General features: G+C 36.5%; 1 protein-coding gene across 1 annotated transcript in view; it reads left to right on the top strand.

Annotated features, from left to right (window-relative positions):
• The first annotated feature begins 12,177 nt into the window (after positions 1–12,177).
• LOC140168584 (uncharacterized) overlaps positions 12,178–21,868 on the top strand; it is an 81,829-nt gene continuing 72,138 nt past the window's right edge. The window contains exons 1-4 of the mRNA XM_072191984.1: positions 12,178–12,290; positions 17,114–17,175; positions 18,388–18,514; positions 21,339–21,473. Coding sequence (XP_072048085.1) covers positions 18,476–18,514; positions 21,339–21,473 — 174 coding nt within the window. The 5' untranslated portion in view covers positions 12,178–12,290; positions 17,114–17,175; positions 18,388–18,475. The remainder of the gene's footprint in view (positions 12,291–17,113; positions 17,176–18,387; positions 18,515–21,338; positions 21,474–21,868) is intronic.

Genomic DNA, 21,868 nt, shown 5'->3' with positions numbered 1-21,868 from the left:
GAATCCAGTACCTTTTGGCGACAGAATAAGTTTATTAAGTACAAATGCGCGAAAATTTTGACATATTGAAGCTAAGCTGATGAAATATTGTGTAAAAGTGGAATAAATTGGCGCGATGCGCGCAAACCTTGGCCGAATATGAGGTTAATTTGGTCAGAAACTCACAAAAAGGCGTCAACATGGGGAATATGATTGTATGGACCACCCCTTCTATTTATCCCTTCCCGCGGGTTTTACGCTTACGGTTTTGCATATTCTGGAGCACTGCAGTGTAAGGCCCTCTGCTCAATGGGATACAAATTTAATTCTTACCGTGGGCATGGTGGGAGACGCAATCCTAGATAAAGTGATTACAAACATCCAAGATCATCATGATCACAGATCTTAAATCGAGGCCATTTAAGTTTTCATGTATATCGGAATCCCACCCATACCGAACAATATTTAAGCGTTTCTTCCCATCATCCGCTTCAACACAAGTAGGGCGTAATTCGGAGTGCACTATTATGTGACAGAGCAAACACCATTGTGTCTTCCCAGCAAACACAAAACGTTTTCGACATCATTCGCAAAAGGTTATAAAAGGTTGTCAGAAAACGTTTAAATGTCGGGTTTAATATGTAAAGGGTATATAAAGTGTATAAAACGTTCTCATAACCTTCAAAATCATTTTGTGATAATCTACTGCTCAGCAAACAAAAATGTTTTACAGAAAACGTTTAAATGTCGGGTTATATAAAGGGTATAAAAACGTTTTAATAACATTCCAAAAACATTCTTGAAAACTTGATACAAAACATTCTAAACAGAATGTTATTTTGGGGTTGAAAAATATTTTGCGAAAAATGTTTGCCCAAAATATTTGCAATAACGTTTAAAAACGTTTTCATGACCTTTATATAACCCGACATTTAAATGTTATTAAAAGGTTTTGAAAAAACATTTTAAGAACATTTCTGTGTTTGCTGGGTTCAAATATTTTAACATAATGTTATTTAAGTATTAACAAAATATTTGGCAAAAATTTGGGCAAAAATAGTTTAAAATAACATTTTTTGAGTCCATAGATCACTGGCAGTGTGCGGTCATCAGTACTGGTCCCTTATGTGGCAGGGGTCACTGAGTCCTTGCAAAGACTGTTCCGCTCCAACGGCATCAGCACTCACGTCAAGCCACAGAACACTCTAAGATGGCTTATGGTAGCACCAAAGAGATCCTGGCCTTAAAGAGCTATGGATAAGAACGCAGCATGACTATTACTTGCCGATCCACAAGCTTGTCGATTGCCTTCGTGATGAGAGATGCTACCTTCCACCTATTCACAGAGATGTAACAAGCTACCCCTTCTTCAAAGGAAAGAAATTGTTGCTCGACAAGAGCAAGACGGTGGAGTTAGATGAAATCGCTAATTACACAGAGAGTGACTTCACAATATCTACAAGCCTGATAGATCAAGTTAGGGCACTGTTGATGACTCTGTATACGTCTACTGCAGAGTAGTCATCCTTCTCTAGTCTGGCAGAAATGCGAGCTTACAAGTTCCTCAACAACGCGTCTGCTGCATTCCACCTGCTTCTACCTACAGAGGATGGATTTTGACCCTCCTAAGGGGGGCCCTGAAAAAAATGACCTCAAATTTTCCGGGGAAAATTGCGTTTATATGCTTTTCTATGGGGTTTACCCATACTTTTCATGTCAAAAAGGGGGCCCTGAAATTTTTGAGATCTGTAAAGGGGAGTGGGGAGTGGCGAAAAATTAATAGATAAGACAGCACATATCCCGAAGCCTGACATACCATCACCAGAAGAATATGGATGGAAGTTGGAAGGAGACCACTATGTCTGATGTCCCAATACCCATCACAGCTAGTGCTTGGCCAGAAAAAGCTATAGATTGATACATATAATTATTGATTGATGATTCAGTGAAGAACATACAATAATCCATTTACAGATTTCCAACTACAAACGCACGCTGGTTTACATTTTTCAAATTATCTTCTTTCAGAAAGGTTGGATGACAAAATAAATGTCACTTAAATGATCTACACAAAATTTTCTTTAATTTGAGTCCAATGTCTATATAGTTTGAACAAAAATTACCATAATTGAGGCCCCCTTTTATGACCCCCGTAAAATAAAAAAGTTACCTATATTTTTTTTGGTTGTGCACCTGGAGGGTGTTAAGGGTCCTCACTGGTCACCCCCATACCCACCAACCTTTTATAACTCGCGAATTGAGGTCATGTGTCCCAGGTCCCTAGGTAGGAACTAATAATTGTTTTCACAATATTTCTACAGAGAAAAATGAAGATTTATATACGCGCATTTTGATACCCCTACCCCACTCGTTAAATGTCGTTCAATATTAACAACACAGTAGTGCTTTAAAACAAAAATATCCGAATTTAATAGTTGCAGTTAACAGCGATCAATGGTGATTACGCAAGCATTGTGGCACATAAAACTCTCCGTTATCTTCGCGCTGACTTCAAATCAATACAATCGGGTGTTTGTTGTTAAAAACACTGCTGTGTTGTTAATATTGAACGAAATTGGACAAATGGGGTATCAAAATGCGCGTAAATAAATCCCCCTTCTTTCTATGTTGAAATATTGTGAACTCAAGTATTAGTTCTGACGCTATAGGCGTACTTATAACAGCTGTGTTACTTGTTGTGCAGTCTTTATATCAGGTTCCTTGCAAGGAATGCACATCCACTAATGTGGGAGAAAGTGCCAGAACCCTTAAAACAAAAAGGTTGATGGATGTCGGCTACACTGCAGGCCACCACAGTTAAGCAAGTAAGTCGTAAGAAATTGGTTAAACTTTCCATTCATTCATACAGATCTTCTATTTAATTTTGCTCTTCCATTGGGCTAAGCGAAAATCAGGCATTATCTGATTTTCAATTAATTATTAGTCAATTAAGTGGTCATTCAATTAGTGAATCATGTAAATGACTAATTAAATCACGGTTAATCACGAAGTCATGAATTAATCATTAGTCATGTAATTTGTTGTTCTTCACCAATTGAATATTTAATATAAGTCATGAAAATATTTTGAAACGATGCAAATTAATGTGAAATGCTATTTCTGCTCTTTTAGCAATACAAATACATCATTTTTAGTATTATTTTCCTTGAATAACAAAATACCTATCTTGTAAAACTAATTTTAATTAGTCTAATTAGACCATTTGGCCACTTCCCTTATCCATTCAGATGAATTCTCTCCCTGGCTTCCACAATCATGAGTTAATGAACATATTCTCGATCTCAGATCAAGTCATAATCAAATTTAACAAACTCACCACACCTAAGTGGTTCACAAAACATTACCACAACAGCCCCTTTGTATATTTTGGGCAATTGTTGAATAGTGTGCAAGTGTGGTATGACTTGTTATAATATGTAAAATAATGCAGAAAGGGATCTGGATCTAGATCTGGATTGGTTACGTCCCAACAATCCTGGTGCTGTACAGCGAAACGGGTTGTGTGTCCGCACAATTATAATACTTTTATGCTTTTGTGTTGGTATATTAACAATACTTGAAGGTAGATGGGATAATTCAAGAGATGGTCGTACTAGTATCTGGAATGCCAAGGATATCTTCAGTACACGTGTTTAAGTTTCATTTGAGGTCTAGTGTTCTGTTTCCTTTGACCGACAGTTATGCGGCCAACATGCTTGTGCCATTTGAAATTCCGGTATATTGTTGAGTGAATAAGAATGTGTTTTAGGGTTGTGTGAGTTTGAGATCTTAAGCATAAAATATTTTTCAGCATTAAACTTCATTTGCCCTGCTTTCTTTCCGTAAACAAAATTAATTAAATCATATAACGGTGGTGGAGATATAATCTAACGGTGGTGGTAAGGTGAATAATCTAACGATGGTGCTGAAGACGTTACTACTAGCCTGACCAATGACCTGGAGCATATCAAGTTGTAAGCGCTCTTTGTATATATAAAGTCGCTTTTATAAATGCGCACGTGACCAGATGGCCAGCGCCATATTTGCATTACATCACTGTCAATCACTGAAATGGCGACCATTGAAGGAGTGGCTACAGTTGTGACCTTGTTTCGTGGCTAGCACTGGCAAGGAACATTGGCTGGAGGTTATTTATTTATTTATTTATTTATTTATTTATTTATTTATTTATTTATTTATTTATTTATTTATGCGACGAAAAACGAAAACCCTGTTCTATTTTGAACAAATTGGGAAACAAATTTTTCCTGTACAAATGAATGCCGACAACAATTTTTTTGGGTTATTTAAAAATTTGTAAAAAAAATACCAATCGACCGACCGACCGACCGACCCTACTTGAAAGGTCCGTTCGCCCGTAGAACAGGGTTTCTCTCTTTCTCGCCTTACTTATAATTTTATAAATATTATTTGTCCCCCCTTCCCCAAAACCACCCTCCCCTTTTACACTCATAAATTAATTGTTTTTTGCTAACTTTCCCTTCCGTGTAAAGTAAAACTTTATAAGCCGGTTGAATCAAACTGAACAAAATTGACGTATACAATTACAATATAATACCATGACAATAATGTGTATGACGGATCTAACTTACTAGCTGAATAAACCTCAAACCATGCATCACATACGTGATTGTACGTCAAATTGTCATATAACGTATGAGCGTGATGTATAGTATACGAGTCTTCCTCAACATCTTCCAGCCGGGATGATTAGATCATGTACAGTCATCTACGTGTTTATACTCTAAATTGTACGTCAAATGGTGACAAAGGGTGTACAGATTACCGATTTAGCATGGGGGACACAAAAAGGTGCTTAAAAACACATTTTGAATTTATTTTTTTGTCCATTTGCGAGCGAATGAGTAAGTTAGAGTTGAGGAGGTCGGGCGGGGACATCTAGCCTATTAGTTTGAGAGGGTCATTGTACCGAAAAGGGCTAAAGTTATAGTTTCCTCAATTTACGTTATAATTAGAGTTAAAATTAGGGTCAGAGTTATGTTCATTGGCGGCACTACGGGGGGGGGGGGGTACTTATCTTGACTCCCAAATAAATAAATCCATGACCCCTTCCTTCCGAAGAAAATGACAGCCCCTAAGTTCCCTACGTGCAAACATTATCAAATAACATCATCGGCAGCTACCCAGTTCTGACCTTAATGCCAGTAAGAATCACATTTCGTCATCAATATGGCCAATTGCCACGCCCATTTAGCACGGAAATAATGAAATATAACTTTTAAAATCAGCTATATCTAGCTTTTCCGTCATAATTTTTTTTCCGTAATGGAAAATCCAAATAAAGAGTTTATGTTTCGGGTCAAATTATTTTGCCCTTTGCAATCAATGCCACTATTTTGCAAAGCCAATTTTCCTTGTAACCTGTCATTTTCGCCTATACTTTTGCGTGTGGAATTTGTGCACATCCGGGTACCTTACATCGTTGAACACGGTATGGCGACTTGTAGATGTCACGTGCGCATTTATATATGCGCATTTATATATATACCCGAAGTCCACTGTTTAGCAAAGTCATTGTTCATTGAATTTACAACCGTATGACAAAACAGGCGAAAATAGTAACTTTTTGCACAAAATTTGCAATTTAAAGAGAATTAGCCATGGCTCATTCTAGTGACGCTAGTATATGGATAATATAAGTGTGCTATTTCATTTAATGACATAAAATTTGAAAAATATTGTAAGGAACACTTGAGGTTTTGGTCAAAAATTGTGCTTGGATAGGTAGTTTTCAACAGATTTTCCACATTCGCCTTTGAATTGCGTCAACTGTTGACCTATTGACGAAAAGTATTTTTAGGGGGAAGTGTTAGGTTTCGTTTGATATAAAAAAATTCTGATTGGATGAGGAAACACTTGAGGTTTCGACAAAAAACAATCAAAGAGGCCCATTTTCAGCTAAAAGCTCCACAGCTCTTACATTGCTATACACTCAACCGTGTAGTGTAATCAAAGACTGTGCGGAGACAATCACTGCTTGCTTGAGAGCTCTTGGACGAAAATGTGTGCTCAGGTGTATCGAGGTGGAAACTGTGTGCATGATGGTTTATAAGAGAATCGTTTTTGTATAGAAACCTTTCCATATGAAAATGAGGATCTGGGCAGACAGATGGAAGGTGATCTTCGAGCCATCAAAATGTAAAGCAATGACAATATCAAGAAAGAACAATCCAACCAATCTAGATCTTTTGTTTGATACCACCAGACTGGCTGAGAAGGAGGAGCAGGCGATCCTGGGAGTCAAAGTCGACAGCAAGCTGACTTGGACAAAGCATATTGCTATAAACGTCTTATCCATAGCAGGGCAGAAGCTGCGGAGAGTTGCAAACAAACTTGATGTCAGAGTTAGAGCAACGGTTTACAAGACTCAAGTTCGCAGTGTGATGGAATACGCCTCATTTTCTTGGATGAGTGCCAGCCCCACCACTCTGGGACTACTAGACTCTATCCAGAGGAAAGCTTCTCGAATCATAGGCGTGAAAGAAGAGGAAGCAAGTACAGAGCTGAACATCACATATCTCCATCGAAGACGCCAAGTGGCTGCAGCAACGCCATTTGTAGTCAGAAGAGCTACTCGCTCCTGCTTGTTCATGCCTTGTCATGCTCTCACAATACCAGTTTCTAGAACCATATCTACTGGCAGGACCTTCATTTACACTGCTGTTCATGTTTGGAATAGCCTTCCACACATGGAGTCGTTGGAGACACATCTGACAACGGCGCATCATCCTTCAAGAGCAGAGTGCATACGCATCTTATTTCTCTTGTCTGATGCTTTACTGTACCCCTTCACTCCTGTTGTTCCTAAACTGCTGTGAACCACTGATTGGCCCACGTGGTTGTTGTTTATGATGCCTTGGTACCTATATAAGTTTTTGACTCGTCATGTTTACTGTAGCATTTTATGACAAAAAAAATATTGTCGGACATTACAGTGAACTCTTCTCCGTCTTTTATGATCCTGTTTTATGCAATTCTAGGTGCTTTTGATTCATGTTTATATTTGCTGTTTCTATTGTCTTTTTTTGTAAATTGCTGTAATTCAGCCAATGGTTGTGAATGTGATTGTTAATAAACCTGTAACGAATGAAACGAATAAACCGTTGCACTTTGTACTCGTGTTTTCTTCTTTCTAAATAAATTAGTTCCATAATTTCACTTGTGTGTATGCTGGAAGAGATTAAAGTAACCTTCTTTCATTATTGTACCAAGCCGTACTATAATTTTCGGTTTTTGAATTATCTCTAAAATGCCATAGAATTATTCACGGTATCCTTTTAATATGTGCATGTACTATTATTATAAAGCTATATTTTGTGCACTCTTTTATTCTATTTTATGAAGGAAGTTCCGCAAACAAATATTACAACAGTGTCAACGATTTGCGTTTAGGTTCAATACCAAATGCACTGAAAAGTATTTCATGGCTCACCAAATTGACCCTTGCATCTTGTTTATTCATGCAAAAATGCAATTCTTACCACGGTCCGTCTCACCGATCACTGATTTTGCACGTAAAGTACGCTACGCTATTTACTCTATAAAGGAAATATTATTGACTTATTTATTTTAACTTTGCAAACAATTTATTTCCTTAATTGACAGTCCAAAAAGTCGCCTCACCGATTTAAACGATATTTGTTTGAAGTCTCTGAAACTCATAAAGTAAAAGTGTCATAACTTCCTAATATTCACTGAGTTGGTGAAAAATCAACCATTTTGGAGAAAATAATAACAATGTTCACCTATTTTTTGGAACAAAGTACAAAAAAATGTATTTCTTTGTTTTTACTTATTTTGCCTGTTTGTTTGTTTTTCTACTTTTTAATTTTGAGACTCCATTTTTGAGACCTGTTTAAACTTTTCGAATTATTGACCAAATAAGGCGAACAAATATGACTTGATAACAAAAAAAATGTTGTCAAAAATGACCTTTTGGTGAATTCTAATACATTTTTGTTTTCTCAACCGAATAACCCAGCAAGATGGCTATCATGCATCAGAGACAAGTAACATTAATACTTAAAAACTCGACTTCTTAACTTACCGACCATTATTCATATTCATGCAGAATAGGGGAGTGATTTGCCAATCTTTATTTTAAAAAAATACTTCAACTATAAAATAACACCAATGACAGACAAAATCACTAATTTGATTCCAATTAATTGAAATAGTTTTCGTTTACTTTTGTTTGGACTGCTACATGTATGCTAATGCTATGTAACCATAATATAATTCTTCCCTGAAACTTGATGAATTCCCCTACCCTGTAGCCATAAAACATTATAATACATGCTACAGTTATAGACCTTTCTAAAAAAAATTCCCCAATTAGTTCATTATGTGTTAATCTTCCATGAATCCTGTTGATTTTTTTTCTCCTCTCTTTTTTTCTTTTTCAAAATACAAAATTCTCCCCAAAGGGGTACAATTATTCTCTCCCCTTTTGGGCGAATAACGGAAGAATAGATACCCATGTTTAAGACCTTATTAACCCTTTTGTGCATCCTATTCAGAATTACAAAGCATTTAGACCACGCCAGCGTAAATCATGTCAACATTCGTAGGCATTTAAAGGACACTTTACTGTTTGAAGTCCCAATTTTATTCCTGAAAATTTTCTGTGGGGGCAGTTTGCCTCATCCGGCTCCCCCTGGCTACGCCCATGTATATATATAGGTCATCAGTGTGATGCTGATGCGATTTTTGGCCATATTGTGGGTAAATCAATATAATTACCTTGAAGTATAAAAGAAATCACGTGATAGAGGCGACTACGCGGATTTGCACCCACGACAATGAAGGGAAATGCCACAGCAGGCCTATCGATTTGCCCACAAGATGGCGAAAAGCTGGCGGTCTCTGCATACTATGTGTAACTTACCAAATGTTCACAGGGCAGCTAATGCACTTTCCCACTTCTTGCACTGGGCAGTCTAAGAACTCACGTTTACTTAATAATTTACGACAGGTTGAAAGTTTAATAAAGTAACGCTATATTCATAATATTGTTTTTGTGGATTAATGTTTGATTTGCAAATAATATATATAGAAAGTAACCAGTAATAAAATTGGCTACACTACGGTAACAATCGTTAAAATATTTTAATAATTCGTACACATGTAATCACCAATACATGTAAAATCAAACAGCCGTCAGGTTTTTGCGTGCGGTTGGGAGTTGTTTCAAAATCAGTTAATTTACATAAAACAATTATTGTCCACAAATTATTGGGTTATTATCAAAATGACACTCGGCTTTCTAATGAGTACTTTTCAATATTTTGGCTATTTGACTTACCTTCCCAGGATTAACGATAACGTTGTCGTACATTCGTTGTTCAGGAAAGTGCTCCGTGACAGTTATTGTGTATGCACTATACACAATACATGTGAAAATTATAACGTCAAAGTTAGGGAAACTGTGCTTATACAAAAAAGCGTCATGGATGATTTGAAGTTTATTCTCTTGCTCAACTGTGACCTACCATATATTTTATTGATAGTACGTACGATGTTTAATGTTGATGATAATAGGAATTTTCCAAATTCGTTTATTTCGAAATCTTGTGTTTACAAAAGATGGGATTTGCCAAACCTTCCGATAAAAAGTGTAAAATTAGACAGTTCCCCTGAGTTGCATAAATTGGCCACCTCTGTAAAATATTTTTCATACGGTGTTTTTACCCTACATTGAGATCCATCACCCAAACAATACGATTCGAAATTTTGAGTTAATTGCTCCAGCGGTATGAATGTTATAGAAGCAAAAAATGTGTACCACAATAGTGCATATAATTTTAAAGGGTGTGTGTGTGGGGGGGGGGGGCGATCAATATTATTAAAAGATAAAGTTTTGGTGTAATTCCTTATCGGAACAGCAGTCAGAGATTTTATTTTAACATATGACGTAATGACAGTCGCCTCATATCCTCAGGCTACGAATAATTCAGATTTTCATTGTTTCTTCCTATTACCGCTATCGTAGCGTAGTTCTATATAAATAAATCATTATTCCTTCGCACTGGTGCTACAGTTATTTTTACATTGATGTATTTCAATGCCTTTTATTGAATGATCAAGTTCATAATATTTGACCCTTGAATCACGTACTGGCAATTTGTGACTAGCATGTACTAAGATTCAATTGTTGTTTAAACTTCCTTCTTTTCATACTGATCCACAAATCTTCATGTCTTGTTCCTAATCTTTTCAATAGGAGCCAATGAGTTATCTACAGAATAAACGCAATTGTTAACATGACCTTATGTACTCAGGATCACAGAATAACAACTCAGTTGCTTTGATGCTGTAAAATGTTTTGCACTTTTAAAACTAATATTATAATTCTTTTTGAACCTCAACGAACGATTAAAATAGCATAACATAACACAAATATAAACGTTGTCAAATATACAATTCTATCACAAGTATGCCATTTGGTGTTTTTTTTGTGAGTTACTGGTATCTACAAAGAGTAGATGCTGACTCCTAAACCAGAAACAGATTTGGGGTGTTATGATGTTTTGTAATGTTCTCAATTTTGGGTATATTTTTGAGCAATTTTGGATCATATTTTATGTTGCTCAACAATTACAAGAGAGTAAAAAATCAAAACAATTGTAACTATCAATATTTTAATCCAGCATTTTTGGTCTATTTTGCAAATTGTTAGCCCTAAAATAGATTCAGGATGTGACTCAAAATTCATGTTACCATTTTGCCAATTCTGTGTTATTTTCAGCGTCAGACTTTAAATTGAACAAAATTAAATATAGCAGCTTTCTTATTGGGGTAGCCGCAGGAAATGCAGCTGAGAGACCGAAAGGCCAAAGGCTTAGGTTACCTTATTTTGCCTTTTTAGATGCCCAGAATCCTGAATTGTCATCTACCCCTGGCCCGGCAGCGTATTAATTTTGTTGCAACTGTTGAACTGTTGAGAACACTGTTGCCTACATTACCACGCTAGTGAAGTTAATGACGTCTTCATAATTCAGGCTGGTGTACTGCAGGGGGACACACTTGCACCATTTCTATTCATAACAGTTTTCGACTATACTCTCAGGAATGAAAATCGCCTAGAACTCACTCTAAATACCAGGAAAACAATTACATCTTGTTGAAACTGCAACACTTACAGTCGGATTCAGCATTTACCCCAAGAAAACCTAGGCTATTGCTGCAATATGGCCCCATCCGCAATCCAAACGCTTGATGGCAGTGACCTTGATGGTTTTTTCAGACGATTTTCAACAAAAAAGCCAAGAAAGACCCTTGATTCTGAAATTCGCTGTACACTGTGCCAGAAGTGAAACAGAGGCAGCTTTCAGAGTGCTACACATGCTACACATGGTAAAAGATCACGAGGATGGCCATGGAAGGACTACATCATTCAACTAACCGAGAATATTGGGATAGAGAGACAAAACATTAGGAACTGCATGCAGAACAGAGTCGTTTGTAGAGCTATCAGCGGAGTCCGACTGGCCATGCAAGTCAACCTCAGCAAGTAAGCAATATCTCTTGTAAATTCTTAGTTCATTAGTTGATTACCATTTTATATTTTTACCCCAAGACAAACAAGTGCGTGGTATGTCTATGTTTCTACCATATACTGACGCCCTCATTCGACAACGTTCTACATTGTAATAAGCGTAACATGCACGTACAGTTGTGGACGACGAAGGATTCATCCTACCATCAACCACTGATATTCGCACCTTAGCTGTACGTAATTATTCGCGTCGTGCACGTGCTCCCGACCCTAACACGATTTTTGCTGAGTTTTGCATGTGTTGACTCTTAGACTCGTTGATTTTAGGCCTATTGGCAATTTATTATTGAGACAAACATTATAGAAATGTTGTAGAATTTATGTATATGACTGAGTGATATAAAAAGTGTCTTTAATTCGTGTATAGGTTCATGATTATAGAACAATACATCTTTCACCTCGTGATTATGTCAAGCATGCATCTAAACAATGTAACTAGGCTACTTGCTTACTCTGTCAATAATATTTATATCAAAGTTAGTGTATACACATGTACACCAGCATGCACATTACTATTGTTCAGTGTTGCATTTATTGACATCTAAATAATACGGTACACTCTTCATAAATACATAATAAGGTCAAAGTTAAGCGAGAGAAAGGAGTCTAGTCATGACGCTTATTCATACAGGGCAATTGTCCTTTCTTTGAAGTTATAGCATACATAAGATACATTGTATTCACCAACATTAACATCGTCAACCACCGTTAGGTAAGTCTCATAGTTAAAATCTGTATATGCAGCCATTTTAATGACAACCCATGAAAAGACTTAAGTGTTCTTAATTGCTTTACTGAACTAAACCACTCACAAATCCATAAAGATTTCTTTTAAGATTCTTAAGGTTGGCAACTATTTTAAACTGTTGCGATTTAGTAGTTCAATGGTAGTGAGCTTTGGTAAAAATTGTATTTATCATTTCAGAGCGAGTGTGTAGAAGAACTCAAATATTACAGATATACTTTTGTAGGTCCTGTTGTTCTTGAGTTCTCTTGAAAAGAGGGCTGCAACAACAACAACACTTTTGTAAAACGTACATAACTCATTAACAAAAATAAATCAAGCAAGTTTCAAAGTATATGATTGGTAGAATGAACTTTAGCATGTGTTATTTTTCAATAGTATATTGATTTAGATAATGAAAATCTCTTTTTTGTTTTGGCTGCTTCGGCCAACAATACTTCGTCTACCCTTAAGGTTGGTATCAACAAAGTAATTATGACAACTTTGGCCCTCATTACTGCTAAATTGTTAGTCATGTTAGTCTAAAATATATAAAAAGTATAGAACGGCAAGAATTCAGATTTATGTAAAAATGCTCAGTTTCGGAGCCATTAATGTTTTCACCAACCTTAAAGACCCATTCAGTGATCCTAGCGAAAGTGTTAGAAAATTACAATTGTTTATAAATTGCTTTATAAAGTAGCACTTTCTCAAATCGACTGACCAATTCTCCCAATCATCGCCTACAAGCATATTCAATGTTCCGTAAATAAGTTCATCAGGATTATCAATAGATATCATTTGTAAATTTTCTTGTTATCAAATCTAAGTGAATATTGGCTAAAATGATGTTAAAACATACCTACGATGACGTGTCATGCTACATCGTAGCACTTTCTCAAATTGACTGACCAATTCTCCCAATCCTCGTCGGCTTCCTATTGGAGCTTGACGTTGGTGGTGCTGTTTTGGGCTTTAGGAGCTGGTCAGTAGAATCATTACTGAATCCTAATAAAATAGAACTCCTTAACAAGCATGTAAACCTTAAACAAAACATGAGTAAAAGATACACAATTTGTTTAAAAGATACACAAACGCGCTGCAAAACATTTACATTAATATTACATAATAGTAAGGTTATATTCAGGGTCCCTCCCAAAAATGTGGGCTAAGTCTGGGTGGGGGGTTCCATAATAGCCTACAGTGGTCAAAAGTGACAAATGCTTGGACTAACGTAAAATGCAATATCAAACTATCATTTTGTCGCAAAGATTAAAAAGTCTATAGTTTTTACTTCTACGACTTATGGTCACAGAGATATAAGACAAAATGTGTCAAATGTCAAAAGTCAATCACTCACTCATGGTCAAAATTATTCTCTGGTTTCTAACGAAATAGGCTCAGATGTTTCATCTATCTACAGGATTGAAACTAAAATAATTTACACTGCCTCTTATATTTGGTTACCGAGATATAGGACAAGCTAGGTCAATCACTATTGAACTCTGTTGACCTTTGACTTTTGTGCTATTCAACGCCGCGGTAAAGAAAACACGGTAGACCATGTAAACTACACTTGTTTAATCCTCGTGGCAAGATGAACAATTTCAGACTATTTTAAAGAAATCGGAGCACCCTGGGTGATTGTCCTTTGACATTTGACTCCTTTTGGCCATCTTCTCTAATGTGCCTCCGCTAAAAAAAGATCCCCTAGCTTACTGAAAAAAAGTTCTTACAGACTACGCTAAAATGCGTGATGGGCTTCAACACAAATACCAAGTATGACTATGCTAAAATGAGTGACAACAAAAATATTAAGTATACAGTTATAACATTCATAATTACGGACTGTAAATGCCGAAAGCGTGTTACATAAAAAATAAATTCTTGGCGGTGTTGTATATTAATTAATTAAACCTTGTTAAATATTGTATTTATTGGACAGTGAACTGTCTATATACTAGCTCTCTAATATGCCTCCAGATGCGATTTTACCGTGTTAAAGATATGGCAGGAGGCATATTAGAGAGCTAGTATATAGCGCCGGACCAACTATATAATACTTACTCTTTAACATACTGCAGTTACTGTCCGTTTTCCTATACACAATACACAGTGCTCTCACCATTGACGCGTGACCTCCACAAATGATGTATGTTGGGAGAATGGACACTTGCCTAGTTAACATCACTGTGTGAAAAATAACCAGCCAATATTTTATTTATTCTCCAAAACTTCTAGCAAATATATTTCTCTAACATGACCTAAAATTACAGCTAGGTTAGATGTTCAGAAATGGTCGCACTTTTGTAAAATATGTGTGAGGGCAAGGCATAGCTAGCCAACTCCCCGTGTTAATTGAATGGAGATTTGACCGAAAATATTGGTATCGGACCGCTCACTTCTGAAGGATGCCACAAAAAAACCGGTAAAAGCTACATTTAAATTATTCTAAATAGGTTCTAGAAAATAAAGTTTTGTAACATGTCCTAAATTTTTAGCTAATTTAGATGTTTGGAGAGGGTCGCACTTTTTTGTGTTTTAGGAAGGATATGTAAACGACAGATAACACCAAAAATATGAAGAAATTATTTCCAAACCGTGTTAAGTCAACAATCATTATGTTGCTCATTTTGAAGAATGCTGGTTAACAAAAAGCAGGTCTTTGTCTCATTTCGTGAACAATGGTACACATACCATTGATTCCTTTCGTTTCCTTTATAATCGGTTACCCAACTGAAGCTATAATACCAGCATTATTGCGATGTCGCACATTGAAAACAGACACTCGTGCACAACCAGAGAAGATCTGATTTAATCAGTTGAGCTGCTTCAATGAGTGTTATCTTGGTTTAATAGCTTTTAATGGGGTTTAAGTCCTGCAAAGGTCGAGATGAATTCTACTGTAGACATGACTGCATCATGATATGCCTCCAGACGCGATTTTACCGTGTTAGAGTTATGAGAGGGAAGCATATTAGAGAGCTAGTATATAGCTCCGGACCAACTATATATGCTAATTCTCTAATATGCCTCCAGACGCGATATTACTGTGTTAAAGGTATGGGAGGGAGGCATATTAGAGTCCTAATTAATACCCGCCCGGAGGGTGAGAAAAGGGGATTTCTTTTTTGGGGATAATCTAAGCCAAAAGAGGGGATTGGTTTGTAGAGGTTGTGCCGTATCATACCGTAAATATATATGCATTCAACATTCAGCAATCTACCGCGACAGTTCGTCTCACACACATAACAAATGCACTACGATGAAGTAGGTTGATAACAACATTTAATTGAATGGACTGCACTGCGCCATGATTACGGTGAAGGACACGGGTTCAAATACATGGAGCCAATCAATGATTTCATGCACCTCAACATCTATTGATCGAAAAAGGTTTTTCTTATTTGACTGTCATATCCATAGGACTTCTACCTTCGAAGTATAATAATCGAACCGTCCAAATACGTATTTTGTAAATGGCACCCAACGTTTCACGGATCATTTTCAAATTTGCCGTGAGATTGCTCAAATTTCAATAGCTTTGTGGTTATAATGTTACCAAATATCTTTGGAACAAGAAAAACTTCTTCTGGTCTGAAAGTCACTAACAACTTTTCTTTCGTGACTTTTTTTCAAAAGCATATATACAGGGTGTAACAATAAAATTTGTACAATTTTGAAAATAGAATGACACAAGTATGCCGCCTATTTTTTGGTTTGATATTTATATGTCTATCAAGATAATTTCTTTAGCCACCAGATAAGCTTTGTTCCAATATAATCGCAGGTATATAAGTGAAGATATAACCAATTATGTAACCTAGTCTTAAAACAGCTTGGGCCACTCTTGTGTAAGTGTTACAAAAGTGACTGAATAGAGTTGAACCATGGACCAGTTGGACGATGCTCTTATGATTGATAGGTCGATTTAAACAATATGGTATTCGAAGTGGTAGAAATGATTACATAATAGAATATCTCCTTGAGTTTTTGAAAGTCACAACTAAGCACTGACATAATAACCTCATTTACTAGAAATCGTGGCTGCAGCTCAACACCTTCAACCCCAATTCACGTTGGAAGAGCGTATTTTTATGGTTGTGACATTCGGTAGCACATGGAGTCAAGCAGAAACCATAAGATTGTTTATAGCTCATTTTCCAAACTCACATCTTCCATCAAGGCATACAATTAGGCCCTACATATAACTATGAGAAATATGTAAAATTTATTGACAGAAATGCTGGCAATAGTGGTCGCCCCAGAACAGCTAGAAGCCCAGCTGAACTTAATTTCAAATTTCTATTGTTTTGTACTTATGGGTGCAAAAACTGTTCTCAGTTTTATCAATGATATCTCAGGGATATGAGAAATTACTTTATAGATAATTTGAAATGAATTTCGTGACTTTATGATTTTAAATTATAACAAGAAACACCACTTATATAATTCTTTTGTGTCAGTGCTTTGATGTCCAATGCACGATAAGCACAATCTACGCGGTTCAAACTTGATATACGCTAACATGGCAAAAGTGGCCCAACACATGTTCTGGACGATTTAATTAATCGGACATAACTTTTGAACCCAAGCTAGTAAAGAAACCAACTAAACGTCTTCTTTTAGCCAAGATATTACTAATTCTATTGCATATAACATTTGTGCCGTAACTCTTTTAGCTTTTTCCTGAGAAGTCAAAATGCAATTGTACAAATTTTATTGTTACACCCTGTATATTTAAATAAGTAATAAAAACCGGGTCTCCAAGTTAATTGGACAGACAGTAATAGTTATTTTTCTCTGTGCAGGCCCAGACCTCGCATTAATGAATCTGTAGACTGTAAACAACCCGGGTCATTGGATCACTATGGTAAGAATACCTTACAACGAGTACAATAATCAAACAATATTCATTCGTCTTTGTGATTAGCTTTATCACCATATCACGAGATTATGAGTCATGGAGTTGCAACCAAGGAATATCAAACCTGGAATCGGCACTAACAATAATTAGCATGTGTCCTAGCGTTTTTAAATGACGTATTTTTATGAAAATCTTGTGCTTGTGCTCGTTGGATGGCTTAAATTTATTGCGTAATGTGGTAAATGATTTTTAAAATATTTTTTGCATAATATGCTCATGGCCCTTCTCTGTCCAAGAGCGCTACTTCAAGTTAACTATATATATATATTTGGGGGACGCCGAGGATTACAAGGAAAACGGTTAAATGTGTGGGAAATTTGTGAGTGTTTAAGATTAAAACACGATTTTACGAAACTTGTGTGTGGGTGTGTGTGTGTGTGGGGGGGGGTGGTCAAGAGCATGAAAATGAAGGTTGGCAGATTTGTCCACGGCAAATTCACCGTGACCTTTCCAGTCATAAACCCGCTTAGTGAAGATTAAACCGAAATATGCAGTACTAAACCATTATAGTAATCGATTGTCCAATGCACATTTCTTACCACGTGATAATATTAATCCAATGAGCGATCGAATTGTCCGCTACGGTCGACTAATCCAATCGATAATGACGCTATTGACATGTACGGGCTGAGCTCCACTGACTGAGATTTGGGGATTTTTCACTGGTTTGCTATCATTTACTCATAAAGGCGGTCCACATAAGGACTATGCTAATAATTTAAAAGATTGACATGTAGAAAATAAACCATACTTGATTGACAGAAAATACTAATTTAGTACCTATTACGGTTTGGTGGCACCCCGCTTCAAAACGCGACCAAATCAGGGCGGCCCGGTGAAACAAAATGTGCATTGGATTAACACGGGAGTTTGGATAAGATGGTAGATTTCCTTTCTCATACAAATGTATGGTCCCCCGTTATTGAAGCTTGTACCGGATATTTTGAAAAGAATAAGTAATTGAAACATAGAGCAAGTACTAAAATCAGAGCTTTTATACTTTTTTTTTAATATATGACGCTAACTAGTTCATCTCCTATACCCACAACACAGCGCTACCAGTACGGGTCAATTACCTATGTGATTGCCCCTGTGTTGTGTGCATACATGACTGTAGTTAACAATAACTGCATGATGGATTTTTGTTTCTTTTTACAGCCTAAAACATCAACTTGGATTTGAAAGCATCACGATCTCCAGTTGATTAGCACAATCTGAACTCACTGTCAAGGGACATTGGACGTAAATGATGCAGGGTACGGTCCTCGTAGACCTTCGTCAGAGGGTGAGATTGACGGCATTCAGGAGAATTTTAGCTGATCAATTTATTTATATTATATTGCCAGTAGAAATATTTGTGTTTATCATAACTATATACAGACCGTGTGGGTCGCTGATTTTTTTAATTATTTTTTATTTTGTTCTTCATCCATCAGTCCTGTCCGACTGCCGGGCCAGGCAGCATGTTTCCTGCGCAGGCAAACATGTTATCCCACAATACAACAGCTCCTGATATTCAAATTAACTATATTCTTTCTTGGATTAGAGTACATAAAAAGTAAAATATGATATTAAAGTCGATGCCTATACATTCAATAGTGTTTTAAATTAAGGGCTGTGGTATGAACGTTTGCACAGTATTTTTGTGGGACATGAGAGCACATCAGACCTATCGAATTGCATTATGAATGCGAAGAATGCCGGGGAAGAATGTCCTTCTGATATCAAATAATTTAGATTTTTTCCCCCAAAAGACCTATTTTCTGTGTGTGTTTTGCATATCCAATACGAAAGGTCAAAATTGTCAATTGATTAATTCGAGGACTGTTAAATATCAAAAAATTTAAAAATATCCAATTTTCATAATTTGTCATAAAATTTGTATTATATCACGAATTTAAAAAAAGAAAATCAAAATTGTTTGATATCAGAAGGACATTCCTCGTATTCAGAATCCAATTCGATATGTCTGATGTGCTCTCATGTATCACAGAAAATCCTGCCGAAATTTTCTTACCAGAGCCCTTAAAGGATGTTAAGGCTACATGCTCTTTTTGGTTGAAATTTTTGGCGGGAAATAATCCCGCCAAAACATTAAAGTAATCTTTTACCACAACTAAATATCATAGTCAGGAAATTAATGATGCATCTGGTAGCTTAGATCATAACTTTCATTATACTTAGTTGCAATTATCCCAGATAATTCTTGATTTGTTTTTACAGAGTCTTGAATTGTCGATGTTTTTCAAAAAACATCACTCGGTGTATTTTGAAACTCGAGGCATTAACTCTTCTCAAATTGGCCCCAAATCATAATTTATTATATGCACGTGTAGCAAACACCAATGGGAATAATTGGATGTTGTTTGCGGAGCCTAAATTTGGTTTGATTTTATTTCACAATAATTCTAAGGTGAGAATTTTGACCTGACATTTCCTTTTGGATTTCCAATTTAAATTCATTGATATGTGATATTTTGAATAAATAAAGAGTACGCTTACCTTTCTGCAACATTTCTCGGTATCATTGAGCATCAGCTGATAGCCAACATTTTAGCTGAAAACAGTCCCTTCCTATCATTTTTGAACAAAATATGGTTCAAAAGTGCGTACACTACGCGACTGGCACAGCGAGGTAATGAAGAGAGCTATTTACGGTGGGGTATCTATTGTAAGCTATTAGGGTATAGGCCTATAGTATATCTTCCCACAAGTGGCAAGATGTGTCAAGCAGGTGCATACACAAGGGCGGTATATTCAAACGGTATTGTCTGGATCATTGAGTATCGATTGCGCACGTACACGGATGTGTGTGGTCACTCCCCAGGTTTTGACATGAATTACAAATGACGTCGTGAATGACCCAGCGTTTTCTGTTTATTATTACAAAATTAATCGTCGTTTATCACGAGTCGTAAGAGTCGTACCAGTTCAATTCATCAAAATTAATTTGTATTAAATGAAAAACAAACAGACAAGTAAAGTCATATGTCTTTCTATGACTGTATTCCTACCAAAATCTGATTTTCAATACACTAGAAACGTGTTGATATGTATATCTTTGAAAATCGCCGAATGTTAACCACAGTCACCGTGGCACGGTAGGCATCTTTAGCATTCATGGTGCCTTGGTGGCAGTGGTTCGAACCCTGGTGAAAATTTTAGTATTTTTTATTCTTTTTACTAATGCGCTGTGCCGTTTTTCAAACACGCCCCTGAATGAAATTGATGGGCAAGTACCCTTAAACAGCCCTGGAATTAAGAACTTTTCTTGTGGTGTAGAATTACTGATTTTGGGATTTGAATGTTGTCACTACTATTGCTAGAAATCATGCAAAATTACACGCTTTTGACCCCATTACCCCTCAAATTGCACAATATTGAAATGTGGCTTCTATTGCCAGTTAGAACTAACTAAAGGATTAAAAGCAAAACAGGAAGAATCAAAAAGAATTAGTGCTATTTTTTATGGAATTGAGAGTAAATTATTATAAATTATACATTATAAATGTATGATTTCCATCACATTTTAATAATTATGTTATTCTTTACTCAAAATGCTGTAATGTAATATTAGTAATAACTGTCATTCATGAAAGTTTTCTGTCCATTTGAAGCAGGAATAACAAGGTAAAGTGATTTAGGCCGTTTTACAAACTTATGTCTGAATCTTAAACACTTGAGAACGTTCCTGGCCTGATGTGCTGAATGGTTTTTGTCATTTTATTTGCATATTTATGAATATTAATGAGTTCATTTGCATATTTAGCCTACATTTCCATTAATCCACTCTCCAGCTTAAACGCAATCACCGATCAACTTCAAACTTGGTCTTGTGATAGTATTCTTTATATTTTCCAGCCTTTGTTGTGGGGGCCACCTTAGTTACGAACCGCGTAATAACAGCGTTTTTCACAAGTTTGCCATATATCACCCGATATGTCTTATTATCATAAACTAGGCCTTCCTGAATTCGGGCATACAAATGTTAGAAAGACCATTCAATACGTCTAATACATTGAGCCTAAATCGCCCAGCCTGAAATAATATTTCATTATCGAAAACTGTGTACAGTGTATTGATACATGTTTGATTCGTTATAAATTTAGTTGCAGGCGAAGTGGATGTATCGAAGAGTTCCGTTTATGTTGACTCTTATGCTCACACTTATTGGGCCAGTAACAGCAACACACTTTAGGGGCGGATACATCACATGGAAGCCAGTTGAAGGAACTACCAATCAGGTAGGATATTGATTTCGGTGCTACTATTACTGATGGTGCGATATTATCAAGGCGACGCGATCTTTGGTTGAGTTATGTGAGCAAATGATTTCCTTGATCTGAGAGTTGCTTTGAGAGCACTCAAATCGATGTCCAGTTTGAGAGTCTCTCAAATCCAGGAAAACCCTCATTTGAGAGTACTCACAGATCGAAGAATTGTCCAATATGAAAGTCGAGCGACTAACCTAACGTTAGTCAAGCAGGCTTGACTAACGTCCAAGCTAGTCAATCAAGTTAGTCGAGCCGGCTTGACTAACGTCAAGTTGGTCAAGCACGTTAGTCAAGCAGGCTTGACTAGCCTTACGTTAGTCAAGATGGGCACCATCTGGACTAACTTTACGTTAGTCAAGCTGACC

Source organism: Amphiura filiformis, chromosome 13, assembly GCF_039555335.1.
Source record: "Amphiura filiformis chromosome 13, Afil_fr2py, whole genome shotgun sequence".
Taxonomy (NCBI): Eukaryota; Metazoa; Echinodermata; class Ophiuroidea; order Amphilepidida; family Amphiuridae; genus Amphiura; species Amphiura filiformis.
Note: the sequence above shows the minus strand (reverse complement) of the source record. Positions and strands in the feature narration are given on the sequence as shown.